This window comes from Agelaius phoeniceus, chromosome 1 (assembly GCF_051311805.1).
Source record: "Agelaius phoeniceus isolate bAgePho1 chromosome 1, bAgePho1.hap1, whole genome shotgun sequence".
Taxonomy (NCBI): domain Eukaryota; kingdom Metazoa; phylum Chordata; class Aves; order Passeriformes; family Icteridae; genus Agelaius; species Agelaius phoeniceus.
In genome coordinates this window covers 66,917,339-66,932,910 of record NC_135265.1, presented here as the reverse complement: position 1 = coordinate 66,932,910, position 15,572 = coordinate 66,917,339, and the positions used below count along the sequence as shown (strand labels likewise).

The 15,572-nt window shown below is 41.4% G+C and overlaps 1 protein-coding gene across 4 annotated transcripts in view; it reads right to left on the bottom strand.

Moving 5' to 3' along the window:
* Positions 1–7,993, bottom strand: part of MAK (male germ cell associated kinase) — a 30,222-nt gene extending 22,229 nt beyond the window's left edge. For 2 of the 4 annotated variants that reach the window (XM_054638396.2, XM_077180873.1), the window contains exons 1-3: positions 7,558–7,803; positions 2,064–2,399; positions 289–343 (exon numbers count right to left, since the gene is read on the bottom strand). In XM_054638396.2, the coding sequence (XP_054494371.1) occupies positions 289–343; positions 2,064–2,164 (156 nt within the window). In that variant the 5' untranslated portion in view covers positions 2,165–2,399; positions 7,558–7,803. Of the gene's footprint in view, positions 1–288; positions 344–2,063; positions 2,400–7,450; positions 7,804–7,976 lie in introns of those variants that run through there. The other 2 variants (XM_077180871.1, XM_077180866.1) reach the window with 2 other exon arrangements.
* Between the last annotated feature and the right edge of the window lie 7,579 nt (positions 7,994–15,572).

Sequence of the window (15,572 nt, the reverse complement as noted above, 5' to 3'; positions counted from 1 at the left end):
AGAGGAGAATGGTAAACCACAGAAATACACACATCCAAAATCAATTTCTTTTCCTTTCTCAAAGATAAGAGGCTTGGCTATGAGACATGGACACTGCTTGAGAATAGTGGGATATTCCACAAATCAGCAGGACCTCTAAGAGTGCCAGCACCCCACAGTTTTGTGAAATCTGTCAGTGTTTAAGGAGTTCACAGAGTTTGGCCTCACTTGGACACAGTAACTGCCCTTTTCCTTCATGCAAGCCTAACCAGACACTTCTTTTTAAATGTGGCATGTTCACCTCTTTACCTTGACTTCTCTCAAATTCATACATTCATCCCATGAATAGAACTTTCTTTTCATTCTGAAATAAAGTCCAAGACAAAGTATTTTCAGTGAACATTACACAACGCTTTTAGAATTAGAAAATCTAAATTATATTTTCCAAGACTAACATTATCTGTATTTTGAAGTCAATTAAAAACATTCTAGCATACCCATCAGCAATATAATTAAAAACAAAGTCAATGCTTAGAATTGCTAAAAATTTACAGTGATTAATCATCAAACACTGAAACATATTTTTAGAAGAGTACAGACAGAGACCATGTAACTCCAAAGTAAAAGGGACATAAAACCCCTTTGTGTCATTTGAATTGTGCTTTTAATAATAAAGCAAGCAATAATGACACTATATATGTATCATGGAAAATCACATCTTTATGCACAAGTTGCATATTCTGGGAAAAAAAAAATTAAATTTTTGAAATTTGCAAAATATCTGGATTGCTTTCCATTATAATTAAGCATCTGACTTGATTGGTCATTTTAAAAATCTGTTTCAACATATTAATTTAAAGGTTTAATTTTTTTAATTAAAAGGTTTAATTTTTTTCAAGCAACATCATAGCCTCTAAACTAGTTGTTGTACATAATAGTGTAATACATTTATTTGTAAGTCCTGCACAAATCCAAATATGGACATTTGGTGTTGCTCAGACGTGAGGATGAAGTTGTGAATGTCATTGCTGTGTTTTGGGAAAGTTTTAGCACCTAAAGTGAAGAGATTTAAACCAATAATTTTCAGTTAAAATAAAAGTATCTTCAAGCAAAACTGTATCTGCTCAAGTCCCAAACTTAGAAATCACACAACAGAATTCCAAATCCTGAAATCACAAATGAACCACTTCCCACAAACTGTTGTTTGTTTTGCTAATAATAATTAAAATAATCAATTGGAGATTCTTTCTTTAGCTTAGATTAATATTAATTTCAGTAACAGTAACAGCAAGATATGGTGAAACATGAAATTCTCAGAAATTCTTAAAGAAAAAGTCAGTCAATTATATTATAATTATCTTACTGCAGGAGATACATAAATGAGAGGAAAAAGTCTGAGCATGTCACAATTTCTGCTATTTCAACTTACACTTTATTTCCAGCTTGCAATTCTCTAGGAATTCAAGGGGAATTCCCCCACGCATTGAGTAGAATTTTTCTTGTTTCGTAATCATCTTTTAAGGCAAGTGTGACAATACTCTTGATTACACAGAACACAAGTTTATTAGAGCCAGGGTGACAGCCTTTATTTACCTTACCAGATTGTTACTGTTGTTTATCACTGTAGCAACACCTGAAACTTAATGCAGTACTTACAAAGATTTGGGGGGCTGGGATGGAATTTCAAATCTACCTGTTCAGATCACTATTCCTGCAATTCATGTGAATAAACTCCCTAATTAATCCCATTCACTTTTGCTTCTCCCTTGGTCCTGCCCTAACAACATTTTTAGAAGGAAGCATGTTCAAACTGAACAAAAGCAGCATGCAATTTTACAAGCCAATGTAAACCAGTAAATTAAACTGATGTGTCTCTCTATTGATCAGTTACTAAGTTGTTCAGTTACTAGAAATCTGACTCACAATCACCTTGTTAAACATCTTAATTAAAATAAAATAATTTTGTTAATTTCCTTTTAAAAGGCAACTTTTTTCAATTCTATACAAATGGAATACAACAATAAAGTCAAAATTGAATATCTAAGATTTTGCAGGCACCTTTACTGAATTGAGATGTTACATACCTTTTGATAGCCACAAGTTCTCCTGACTCATTGCTCTTCCCCATCAACACGCTGCCATAGGTGCCATCACCCAGTTGTTTCATAATTGTGTAACGATTCATTTTTTTTACGACTCAAACAGCCAAAAGCTTATGAAATGGTAAATATATTCTGTTTTATTAAAGGGTTCTGTGCTCTTTGATTTTCTCAAGAGAAATCTTCTTCCAGACTGTTTTATGTTGGTGAATGTTTCTCATAACTCAGCAGGATATTCACTGCTCTCTTCCAAACTATAGCTGCTTTGAGATCCAGTTATGAAGAACAGGAGACAGAACATGGTCATCCTCACACAGATCCCTAAAAAAAACAACAAAAAAAAGACTAGGTAGTTTTACAGTATTTTAGAAAAAAGACACTCTACTACTTGTATCAAACAATAGCACCCTCCAGAACCGTATGTGCTTTTTAATGGACATAAATGCAATTAGCTCCTTTAAATTTTTCAAGCCACAGAAGGTGCCTACTGTACAATTAAGGTTAGTGTAAACAGAAACTGGAGAGTTGAGGTTACTATCATAATTCCTTAGAACCAGCAAAGTGTTTTTAAAGCTGGTGTATTCTGATAGAAGCCCTTACTCTGAATTTGTAGACAGCAGCAGCTTCCTGAACTATTACAAAGGCATGGTTGAAGTTCTGGAAAACATAAGGACAAAAATTTTGCACAGGGTGCCATGGCAAACTTAGGGTCTGAATACTGTGTTTTGGATTGGTAATGCAAGCAGGCTTCCTATGCTTAAAAGTTAGTGAGGAAGGGAGGTGGAGCAGCAAGATAACCACTGCATTTTTCACCCACATAAACTGATATGTTAAAAATGGACATCTTGCTCTGAAGTTCACATAATTCTTAGGCATGGTAATGGCTGAAGAGTTAAGTTTTACAAGGCCTGCAGAGAGAAGCATAGAGCTTACGTGCACTGGTATGGAAGATTAAATCTGAACTGTCATTTGGAAAAGAATCCATACTGAACAATGCTGAATCACATTAATAATTGCATCCATGCAAATATTAATTTGAATATTAATTTGAAACCCAATCCAAGTTTGAATCTGAACCCCAGCTTCCATTACACACAATACTCTCTCTCACCAATGCTTCAGATGAAGGCCTGATGTTAAACACATAAACTCAGAAGAGTCACTCACTTATTTATGCAGGACTAGGAAAAACTAACAACCTCTCATTGTACCACTTACTCCCTGTAACCCAAATGCTAATACACAAACAAACACTGAATGCTAACTGAATAATAGCATTCTCTACCTTTTGCCTCTGCTGTCTGAAAATACAAAATAAAACTCAAATCAATAGGAGCACACCATCAGTCTATCTTTATAGGAGATTGAGAATTTAGCATACTCTCATATAAGGACTCTCATACTCTAGTCTTTATCCTTACACCAAAATTAGCTACAGTCTGGTCTGTTCAAACAGATTAAGAAACTCTGATTCAGCTGATAACAAGATTCAGGCTTGAGATTTACAGGCCTGGCAAAATAACAACAAAACTGGCTTCTCCAGGAGTGTGAAATATACATTCTCAAGCAGACCAGCCTGCTGTGTAAAGGAAACAGCGTCCTGGACAATAGACCAATGTTTCTAAGTTGTTCTGAGTTGAAATGCTGCTTTCTCTAAGTTATAACACAGAGTGTTACTTCCTGTTGCTTCTGTTAGCAGAAAAGAATCTCACCTGACAAGATGCCACTGGCCTAGTGGACATCTCAATTAATAATCTTCGCACCAAGCAACCTTCATTTTGTCAGGGAAAGTTACAAAGAAGATTTTTTTCTACACTCGTCTACACCTCCCCTCCCCTAAAGCCACAGTTACAGTGAAATAAGATTTCTGGTTAATAGCGTATTCTGAAACAAAGCTAAAAATCAGATTTAACAAAAAGTAACATAGGCATCTCAAATTATGATGAGATTTTAAATTGGACTTTCATATATTTAAGCAAATTGTTTTTCTCAGAGTTCAGCTTTATATCTTATTCCCCAGAATGCCTGCATGCACTCTAGTCTTTAATACCATCAATAATGCCTTTTGACAAAAAGGTTATTTGTTGACTCTGATAAAAGCAGATGATCAAGTGTATTTATTCCAAGTTAAGATACATTCTGCATACACATCTTGCAAGTTGTCAATGGTTAGCTCTAGGTATATATTAAAAAAACAAACCAACACAAAAACCTTGAGGGTATTCTTATATCCATTTTACAACACAGCATCACATTTAAAGCAATGATAAACTGTGTATGCATTTTTGTATATAGGTATAGACAGGCGTATCATGTGAAGTGAAATGTAACAAGTTTTGTGTTTCTCTGTTTCAATATCATTGAGCATTGTTTAAGGTATGGTTTTTTTTTGACAGAGTTCAGCAATATCTGCTACAGATGGCCCTAGCTTGAACTCCTAGAGTTACATTAAGAAGTTGGAGAATTTGCAGGCATTTCATGCTCAAGTTTTTGCTCTCTAACAAAGTGTACCAAAAATAACACGAGAAAAACTTGTATTTGCAATAAACAGAACAAGATCTAGACACAACCTCAAGTTTTGACCTTTAAATTCTCTAATTTTGTGCCTAAATCCTATCAGCTTTCCAAGTAATTTTCATTGGAGTATATATTAATCACCAGCTTTAACAATTATTCCTTTTGTCCAATTCTAATATTTTGGCATGTGCAATCAAAACAACCTCACATAAATTGTTCCTTCCCTCCAGAAATTCCGTGTAATACAACACAGACCAAATTATTCATTTTGTCTGTTCTGTAATATATTTTATTGCCTTACTCCTTTTCTGCTGTATACTTTTAAGTTTTAGGGTACAAAAACACCTGATCAAGTAAAGTACAGAAAAGTTGGTGCATTCCTTCAATGATCAAGTGGAAGTGTCAAATCCACTCAATGGAAATGCACAAAACAAGGTGTGAAAACCACATACCCTGACAACAATGTCTGGGCACCATCACACCTACCCCACACTGACGTGTTTTGGAATTACAGAGCATGATGATTAGAACAGAAATGGCCCAGAGATTCGCCTTTCACTACAACAGACTTCTGCACTCTTTGTAATTTTCACCACTCATACCCAGCTCAGGTGTGCAATTTTTTCCTCAGTGGTCTATCTGTATTTTCTTTTTCAAACCTGCAGTTCGGTTTTGTCTTTTGTACTAACCTAAGGAAAAGCAAGGGCCTAATCTAGCTTTTCTGGTTAAAACAAGCCTTTGGAGTGGCCTTTTCCATACTAATGCTTATATGATATTATTTCTTCAGAGATGCAAAGCTCTAAAATGTAAAATCGTCATAACAGGTACCAAACAGACAAGAGAAATCCTAGTCCAAACAACAGCTTGTTATTATTCTTAGTGACATACTGCACATAATCTCTTTACACAGGATTAAGGAAAGATTAAAGCCAGGGACAAATAGAGGACAAAATAAAATAGCTTGACAGAATCTTTAATTTGTGTAAATTTAGGGAACCTGGACAAGTACTAGAGAATTGAAACAAACCATCATCACTTTTACTGTATTACTGGTGTCTTAAGCACTAGCAGCAATTTTATATTATTTTAGATGTCTGGATTACCTTTCAAAATGTAATGAATAGCAACAAATCACCTACATTTCTTATATCCAAATACTAAGCTTTACCAAGAGTTCTACAACTGCATCCTAAACAAACTACTCAAATTATTAGAAACTAGGATGTATGACCCAATAAGACCTCCCACCCAGAGAAGCAAAACACCCACAACCAAATATTACCAACCTGTTTACAGTAACTGATGAAATCACCAAAACTGTTTGCATGGCACAGTACTGTTCTCAATGATCAGAACTGGCAGTATTGCACAGCACAGAATGTATGCTGATACTGATTTTAAAAGTAAAAAAAAACCAAAAAAACCCCAAAAAACTAAACCCAAAACCAAATCCAACCATAAAACAACAAACAAATTTTGCTACAAGAACCTTCTTGGTAGTGAATGCATATATTACTAAAGCTGCCAGTAATCAGGTGCCATGACAGGTGGATCCAGTTCTTGAGATTAACCTCAAATCCATTACTCTAATCAAATACCAGCAGTTATCTAGAAACACAACACTCAGCTGCAGGAAAGAAGTCAGTAACATTGACAATAAATACCAGTGCTTTGAAATAGGCTGCCTTAATTTTATTTTTTTTAAGTCCCTTAAAAATCTAATCTTGTTCCACTTGTATGTATCAGGCATTCAGGATGGGATATATCAAATTAAGAACTCCAGTTTGCTTTAAGTATTTTCCCCTGTTTTGTTCCAAACCAGCTTTGGTTTCAAACCAAAGTTACTCACACCAACTTTTTCAGCAGATTACCACCATACCAGCAAGGCTACCACTTCCTACCCCCATGAAACCCCTTCCCACTATGCAGTACAGCAAGTTTCAGGATAGCAGTGGTTTCAGTGCTGCTGGAACTGCAAGTCTCCAGTTTTGGGGAGTATCCAGAAGGAATATGAACCACTCATCTTTCAGCATCTGCACCACAGTAAGTTTCAATAAAACAGAGAATTGTTATGGTCGGAAGAGACCTCTGGAGATCATCTAAACCAAACCCCCTGCCAAGGCAGGATGACCTAGAGCAGGTGACACAGGAACACATCTGGGTGGATTCTGAATGTCTCCAGAGAGGGAGACTCCACAACCTTCCTGGGCAGCCTGTTCCAGTGCTCTGCCACCCTCAATGTGAAAAATGTTCACGCTGAGGTGGAACTTCCTGTGTTTCAGTTTATGGCCACTGCTCCTCATCCTGTCGCCAAGCACCACTGAAAAGACTCTGGCACCATCCTCTTGGCACCTGCCTTTGAGATAATTATGCGCACTAAAGAGATCTCCTCTCCTTCTTGAGAATGGAAACAAATGCTCGTTTCGACTCCAGTTCCACCTGGTGAAATCCAGCCGCCTCCCAAGGGCGCGCCAGTCCCTTCCTCAGCACTCACAGCGCCGAGGGGAGCGCGGCGCTCCAGCCGCTCACTCCGGCTGTGAAACTCGGCACAGCCCGGCCTGCCACTTTCACCCCGCTTCTCCTAAATAAAGTTTCACCTCCTCTCATCAACCGCGGAGCTCTCAGGCCGCCAGGGCCCGGCTCTACCCCACCGAAGCCAAAGCAGGCAGGTTCCCTGTCCCCGCAGCTCGCACCCACGCGGCGCTCCTGCAGCCCAGCACTGCAGCGGGGCAGGTTCCCCACACGCGAGTTCACCGCACACCGACCCCAGCCCGCCGGAGCACGCTGGGGGCCGGCAGCACCCTCCCCTTTAGGAACGGAGCTCTGCGGGCTCCCGCTCCAGCCCAAACCCGCACCTCCTGCGCGCTGAGGGGACCCCAGGGAGGCCCAACTCCCGGGGCACGGGCGCTCACCAGCCCAGCCCGAGGGGGGCTCGCTGCCGTCCCCGCCGCCCCTCACTCACCGCGGCGCCGCGGGCGGAGCCAGCTCGATGGCGCCGAGCCCCCGGCCCGCCCGCCGCCTCCCTCAGCCGGGCCGCTCTGCCCCGTCACCGGGGCGACGGGCGCGGGCCGGGCCCGGGCTGGGGCGGGCCCGCCGCCGGCACCGCCCTCCCGGCCGCGGGCACGGCTGCCGGGGAGTCCCCGGTGGAGTGGAGGAGCGGGGAGTCGGTGGATAAACAGATCTGCCGGGAGCGAGGACAGCGCCCTGCTGGAAAGGGAGTGCTGTGCAACGGGAGCTGAGCCCCGTGACGAGAGCCGCGTCACAGGTTCCCTGAAGGTGGCCCCATGATAGGCGAGATCGTCTTTGGACAGTCCTCAATATAATTACTGCTAGTAGTAATTATATATTGAATATGTATTTGGTGCTCTGGTGAGACCCCACCTGCAGTGCTGCTTCCAGCTCTGGGGTCCCCAGCGCAGGAAGGCCAGGGAGCTGCTGGAGTGAGTGCAGAGCTGGGTGCTCTGTGATGCTCAGAGGGCTGGAGCACTTCTCCTATGAACCCAGTCTGGGAGAGGTGGAGCCGCTCAGCCTGGAGAAGAGAAGGCTCCAGGCTGACCTTAGAGCAGCCTTCTACTACCTAAAGGGAGCTTTCAGGAGAGATGGATAGAGTCTATTGACAAGAGCATGGACAAAGGGAAACGGCTACAAATGGAAAGAGATTAGATAATAGGGGAAAAAATCTTTTCTGTGATGCTGGTGAGGCACTGGACAGGTTGCCCAAGGAAGTTGTGGATGCCCTGTCCCTGGAGGTGTTCAAAGCCAGGCTGAATGGGACTCTGAGCATCCTCGTCTAGTGGAAGGTGTTCCTTCCCATGGCAAGGGGGTTGGAACTAGACGATCTTCAAGGTGCCCTCCAAATCCACACCATTCTATGATCTTATGAAAGCTACCAGCTAAGCCACAGTGTACTTAGGATTTGTAATTCCCACCTGTATTTTACAGGTGTAGTGAAACCTGAGGGATTTTTCCCCCTAGCATTTTTAAAAAGTATTTATTGTAAGCAATTTATTAAAATGCAAGTTGCTAATACTAATGCAAGGGAGAAACTTCGAGTGCTCTATACATTCTAAAATATATGTATTTCTGTAACAAAAATAATAATGAACTTTCCCCTTAGTCCTTGTAATCTTGCATTTCTCTAGGGTGTACAGAAGGCACAGTTAATAAAAATGGCATATTTAGTGTCTGATCCAGAGGCGCTTTTGGCAGGGTAGTCTCATTTTAAGCTTCAATTCTCAACATTCGCTTGAGCTTCCTATATTTTAATGTTTTTGAGAGTACTGGGCAAGAAAAGGAGAAGATCATTTCATCACAATAAAAATTAGAAGCACCATGGAGGGAAAGGCAGAAAATTGTTTTAGAAATTCATATTCCTATCTGCTTCACCACGCTGGCAGCTCAGGCTTGCTGAGCAAAAATGGGAAGCTGTCTTCATTTTACCTTTTTTTTTTCTCTCCCCTCCCTGTTCCTCATTAATTGGTATGGTAACTTTGTGGTGGTTTAAGAACTGTTGACAGATTAATTGATGCTACCTCAAGTCAACTGGGTGGAACGTGGGGCTATGGGAATTGGTTTTCTGGAATTCAAAGGATTTGACCACTTGCACATAGCTTGCTGAAATGAAAGTACAAGAAAACAACGTTATATTTTCTGAAACAAAATATGCCTGTTTCCTTTACTGAAATAAAACATCAGAGGTGACTGCCAGGTAAAATAAAGTTCAAAGGTGAGACTTGGACATGAGAAGGAAGAAAGTACCATAACCCACACAGCAGAATTCAGGCAGAGATTCAGCAGGAGCTGACTGTACATAGCAAAGAATTTAACCATGCATTAACCTCTAAGAATATGTTTGATCACCACTACATGGATACGCCCCTACCTTAAATATGTGAAAATACCTCTCCACTGTCAGTGGAAATGATGCAGCAGTTACCTGTGATGTCCCCTCCCTGCCCTTTCCTCTCTTGACAGCTTAGCCGTGTCCTATGACTGTCCTTTCCCAGGGATGGGCTCCGTCCTCTTCCTCTGGTGCTGCCACTCAGTTTCATAAGATTGGTTCATTCATTCATAAGAATGGTTTGGGCTGGAATGAACCTTAAAAATCATCTAGTTCTAACCTCCCTGTCATGGTCAGGGACACCTTCCACTAGACCAGAAGTCTCAGAACCTGATCCTAACCTGGCCTTGAACACTTCCAGGGCATCCATAACTTTTCTAGGCAAGTGCCTCACCAGTACCTCACCACCCTCATAGTAAAGGATTTCTGTCTAATATCTAATCTAAACTCACCCTGTCTCAGTGTACAGCCATTCCCCTTTGTCCTATCCCTACATGCCCATGTAAAAAGTTCTTCTCCAGCTCTCTTGCAGGCCCCCATTAGGTACTGGAAGGATGCTACAAGGTCAGCCCAGAATCCTTTTTTCTCGAGGCTGAACAACCCCAGCTCTCTCAGCCTGTCTTCATAGGAGGGGTACTCCAGCCCTCTGAGCATTTTTGTGGCCTCCTCTGGACTTGCTACAACAGGTCCATGGCCTTCTCATATTAGGGGACCCAGAGGTGGATGCAGCACTGCAGGTGGGTTGTCATCAGAGCAGGGCAGAGGGGCAGAGTCACCTCTCCCAGCCTGCTGGCCACGCTGCTTTGGATGCAGCCCAGGATACATTTGTCTTTTTGGGCTGCAGGCACACACTGCTGGGTCTTGCTGAGCAACCACCACCCCCAAGTCCTTCTCCTCAGGGCTGCTCTCAATCCATTTTCCCCCAAGCCTCTGTTTGTCCTTGCAACCCACATGCAAGACCTTGCACTTGGCCTTGTTGAACTCCATGAGGTTTGCACAGTCCCATCTCTCCAGCCTGTCCAGGTGCCTCTGGATGCCATCCCTTCCCTCCAGCATGCTGACTGCACCACACAGCTCGGTGTCACCAGCAGCCATGCTGAGAGTACATTCAATCCCACTGTCCTTGTTGCTGAACAAGGTGAAAATGCTCTTGGTTGCCTGTGGGGCATTCCCCCCTTATCCCCAGTCTAATTACAGCCACTTATAAGAGATCTAGCATAAGCAAGGGGTTGATGTTTAAATAATTTCTGTATTAGTTTTGCACAAGAAAAACATTTAAGTCTAAATTCTGTTACCAGGACCTCCTGTCTGTCAGTTATTGGTACTTTTTGTAATGGTCCCCAACATTTCACACACGTGAAAGCAGAAAAGCTGTAGACAGGACTTGCCAGTGTTTGAGCCAGGCTGCAACATGGTGTGGAGTTGCAGTACAAGCACTGCAAGCCAGTCACTTAACACTTCATTTTGTCATAAAGACAGGAGAGAGATGCTGTCCTGTGCTCTTGCTATGAACCAGGAAGCTGAAGGAAAGACAACAGGATGGAACAAAGAGACCCAGTATGTTTGTGAGCCCTGCTAAAGGACCTCTGAGAACATCCTTATGCACCTGCTTCCCTGCTTATTTTACAAAACAACACATGCAGACCCACTGAGTAATTTTCTGTTGAAAGGACCTCCTTTGGTTGTGGTCCTTGAAGGTGTTGATGCTATGCTCAAGTGCCAGCCAAAATACCTGAAACTGCCTTCTCCCTAACACCATCACAAGTACCAGCATGCATGTTGAAGCTTATAGGGATTGTGTAAACTTCATTTTTCTTGTTTGTTTAAATAAGGTTGAGCCAAACTAGCAGTGTTTCTCTGTGATACTTACTTGCACCTGTGTCATCCCACTGATCTTTGTGTCTCATGTGGACTCTTGCAAGCCTGGAGAGGTGCTGTGCTGAAATGCACTCTCCACTTTGCACGATCTCAGGTGTATCACTACATAAGCACTGCGTGGTTCACCTCCCCTTTGCTCATATGAGTAACAGCCAGGTACTTAACTTTAGGCAGCTAGAACACTAAAGGCAGGAATCCAGGCATGGATAACCATTGTATACCACTCTCTTTATTTCTCAGGCAGAGGGATTTTAACAGGCATGGAATTTTTCACTCAGTGTTTTTGGAGGAACCACTCCAGCACTAAATGCCTCAGTTCTCCCCTTTTTGTCTGCATGTGGCTTCTATTGATAAGGGTAGGAATGACATGAATTTTTCTAAATGCATCCCTAGAGCTGCATTGTGCATCCTGCTAAATGTTGTCTCTCAAGAAACATGCTCTACTTTGGTGAAAGCTGTCTCAGTTGTTTTAGGCAGCTTTCCCCCAAAAAGATACTAAGAAAAACCCCAGCAATCTAGAAGAAATCCCAGAAAATCTCCAGGACAAAAAAGTCTCATATTCATATCTCAAATCATATTCAACTCTGTTACACTCTGGTTTCCACTCCTGCAACTCAAGCAAAGCTTGTCTCTGCCTTTAAGGTGATAGATTGTACCCCCAAATGAAGAGATCAACTACTTCAGGCTCAATAAGCCCAAAACAGCCAAGTTCCTGCATGCCTTGTTTGCAGCATTTAGCACATTTGGAAAGCCCAGAGATAACCTGGTTCCGGAAGAGGAGCAAGGGCCAAGCAGATTGCTCAGACTGTCACAGGAGTTCTGTAGCAGGACTGGGTGGTGGTCATGGAGCAGGACAGTCTGCCAGGCTCTGTCTGCCCTCCATGAGGTGTTACCATGTGATGCCCACAGGTATTTGCATCTGTCAGGTGTGTGACGCCTGTGTACATTTCGTGGGTACATGAGCGAAAAACATTGTCACAGAACCTCTTGTCTCTGGGAGGCATCCATTAAACATTTGGGTTTTTAACCTTTGCCATTCTGGGGCTGCTGTTTTGGTACAAAGGGCATCCTCAGCATGGGTACAGGTGGTGCTTTACCTCAGTAGGGCCCTTGTAACCCATTTGAAGCCAGAGCCACAGGAGGCTGAGATTTGAAAGCATCTTCTCCTCCTCTCTCTCTGTGACTGTGCCATTACAACTGGAGTTTGTTAGACAAAGATACCTGTCAGAGTAGAGGGTACAGGCTGGTGAAGGGCTTCTCTCAGGTGCTCAATGCAGGACCAGAAACCACACTTGAAAGGGACAATTAATGGGAAGAGAAGGTGCTTACTCAGGGACCATCTTACTTCAGGATGCTGCTTTGCCTGAGGAACATGCTTTTAAAGTCAATGCTGCAGCTGTATAAACCTACAATGAGGCTTTCAATTTCAGCTTTTTTTTTTCTCTTTCTCTTTTTACAGAAGCTCCCATTGCCTTTACATTTATGGATTTTGAAGAGAAAAGCTGTCTACAGCTCTAGACTTTTTCCATCTGATTTTTTTGTCTGTAAATGTAACATACAGCTAATCTCATCCCAGACACTTGTACATGAGAGGAGTCAAGGTGAAGAAAGACTGCAATAACCTTTAGAGCAGTTTTGTTTGTTGTACTGCTCAGATGATGTAGCAAGGTAATCGCCATCATAACTTTCCACTGTGCTTAAACAGCTGTCATGTTTATTATAAATAAATCCACACCCTAAAAGTAGCATCTAAACACAATTGGCTGCATTTTCTTTACTAGTGTACAAAGTTCTGCTTTAAAAGCTATGTTTAATTGGAGAGCATAACAATTTAAGCATACAATTACAATGACGAGTTTAATACCAGTAATGTAAGCAGCATGCGCCCCCCACAGCTTGTCTGTTTTAATAGCTAGTAGTATTTTAATAACTCGTGCTTAAGTTGTGGTTGGCTAACTCCTCTAAAATCACTATAAAATAGAGCAATTTACAGCTTTAATATTTTCCTTGATTTTCCTATCTGCAGTGAATCTTTCCAGCTTTTTTAGTCATTTTGTTTTGCCTTATTCCCCTCTTATACTTTTCCCCCCCTTAAACTTACAAGCCTTGATTATTATTCAACATGTCAAATGCCTCAATATGATTTGGCATACAGCTGAGAAATCCCAGTTCTGTAAACAGGCATAGTGTTATATACTCATAAACTCTAAAATTTTGCATCAGTCTCTCTGGGTAATAACTCACAAACCACCTTTTTTTTTTTCTTTTTTAAAGGTTTTAAAGTATGTGGGCTAATTATCAGATTGATGTTGTTCACCTGAATCTCATCTTATCCGTAACTTAAAACACTTGGTAGAAGAATTACCCTAAGAGGTTAACAAAAGCTAAGGGAGATATACAGAAAGTATACTAGAGCTAAAAGACAAGGTAATCTTGCTGCAGGTGAATTAATTTAGTATTTTTGTGAATTACATCTTTGTCTGGCTTGAATTTTTAAAATGCTGAACAATCCACTGCTGAAACAGGATGTTATTAACTAAATTCCTGTGGGGCTCAGTTTGACATCTCAGACTGAACATGCTTATAAAAACATGGTTTTCATAAAAATATAAAAAGAAAGAAAATATACTACATCAGAAATAACTATTTTTAAATTACTGTTTAACTGTTCTTTGAAAATACAATTTGTTTACCAGTTTAATGACAGCTTCAGTGCATAGAACCTTATAATTCTAACTAGCCAGCTGCTCTCATTACTTTACATGGTGCCTTGCTTTTAACTGTGATTTCACATTTATTGAAAGACTACAGTAGTATGCTGCTTCTGAAAACACAGCAAAAATATACATAAGACAGAGGTAAAAAAAAGTGTTCAAAAAGTTAAAGATACTTGGTAAACTCAATAATGATATCAAAAGAAATTTTTTTACCCTGATCAGTCCTCTGTGCCTACTTAGCTCCCTTGCTTGGCACACACATTTTGGGTCAGGGTTCTATTCCCCAGTACTAGGTGGTTTTCAAAATATCTTTATTTTTAAACCAGTACTGCTCTGGTTTTTCTTCTTTCCAGATTAAAGAATAAGTTGTTTTGGGGATGAATTTGGGAATGCATTTCTTTGCGATTTCTTTTCTTACCTCAGTTTGGAGATTTTGTTTTGTAACCTCTCTGTTGGCTGATTGTTTAATTTCCAAAGTAGTGCTGTCATGGGGAGCTATGTTTACAGAGAGAAAAGTCCCTTGGGAGAGGGAGAAAGACCTGATGGAAATGGAGTGCAGAGAGGCAGCCAGGAAAGGTTCATTCAACACTGACCTGTACTAAGCAGCTGGGATGTTGCATTCCTAGACAGGACCAGCTGTATTCATGGGTAAAGAGAATTCTGCACCAATAACCAATTGGCCTGACCAGCTTGCCAGGCCCCTTTAAGCAAAAACCAGTTTCACTGTAAATGCTTTTCAGGACCACATAAGTTAACTCTGACAGCCATGTGATGCTGAGCAGGCTTGGTGGGGGTCGCCTGAGCCTTCCTGCTTCCAGGCTGAGTGTTACAGGGCATCAGTTCCTGGTGTGGCTTTTCTGGGTTGTCCTTATGTAGGAAGGCTGGGTAGTCTCTACTCTTGATACAGGGGATCAAAAAGCAACGTGAATTTAGCAAGTTTCATTTCTCAGGTTTCAGGTTTTTCATTTCTCATTTCAGAGAAACTCAACTGATCTTTCCATTCATCAAAAGGATCATGGCAGGTGAATGAACCATTCAGGTGAATTATTCTGCAAATTGTCTTGCTTCCAAATTTCTGTTATTTCTTTCTTTCCCTGCCATTTCCTTCAGTTGACCATAATCTATAGCCACCTTCCTTCATTTTTTTTCCATTACCTGATTAGTCTTTTCTTTCTTACAGATGGAGCATTTTCTCTCAAAGCTTGAGGCAGGAGTTGTGGCTGTAAGCGGATTGCACTTGCTGTCAGAGGAGGCTGTTGACTTCCAGAGGAGCTGTGCCTCCATATTACCTTCTCCGAGGTGTGTTTTGGGCTCAGTTCCTTGTGCCATTTTAGAGATTGTGTGGGGTTTCTTTGAAATTAGATGCAAAATATAATTCACTCAGCACATAGCTCCAGAAAGGTGCCTTTGGGAAAAAACTGTCTTGATGTTTTGCTTCCTTATTTCTCCTCAAATCCCAAACTACTTGACTTAGCACTCACACGGTCAGCACAATAACTTATTCTCCCATCTGCAGGTATTTGCCATTTAGGGACCATTTAG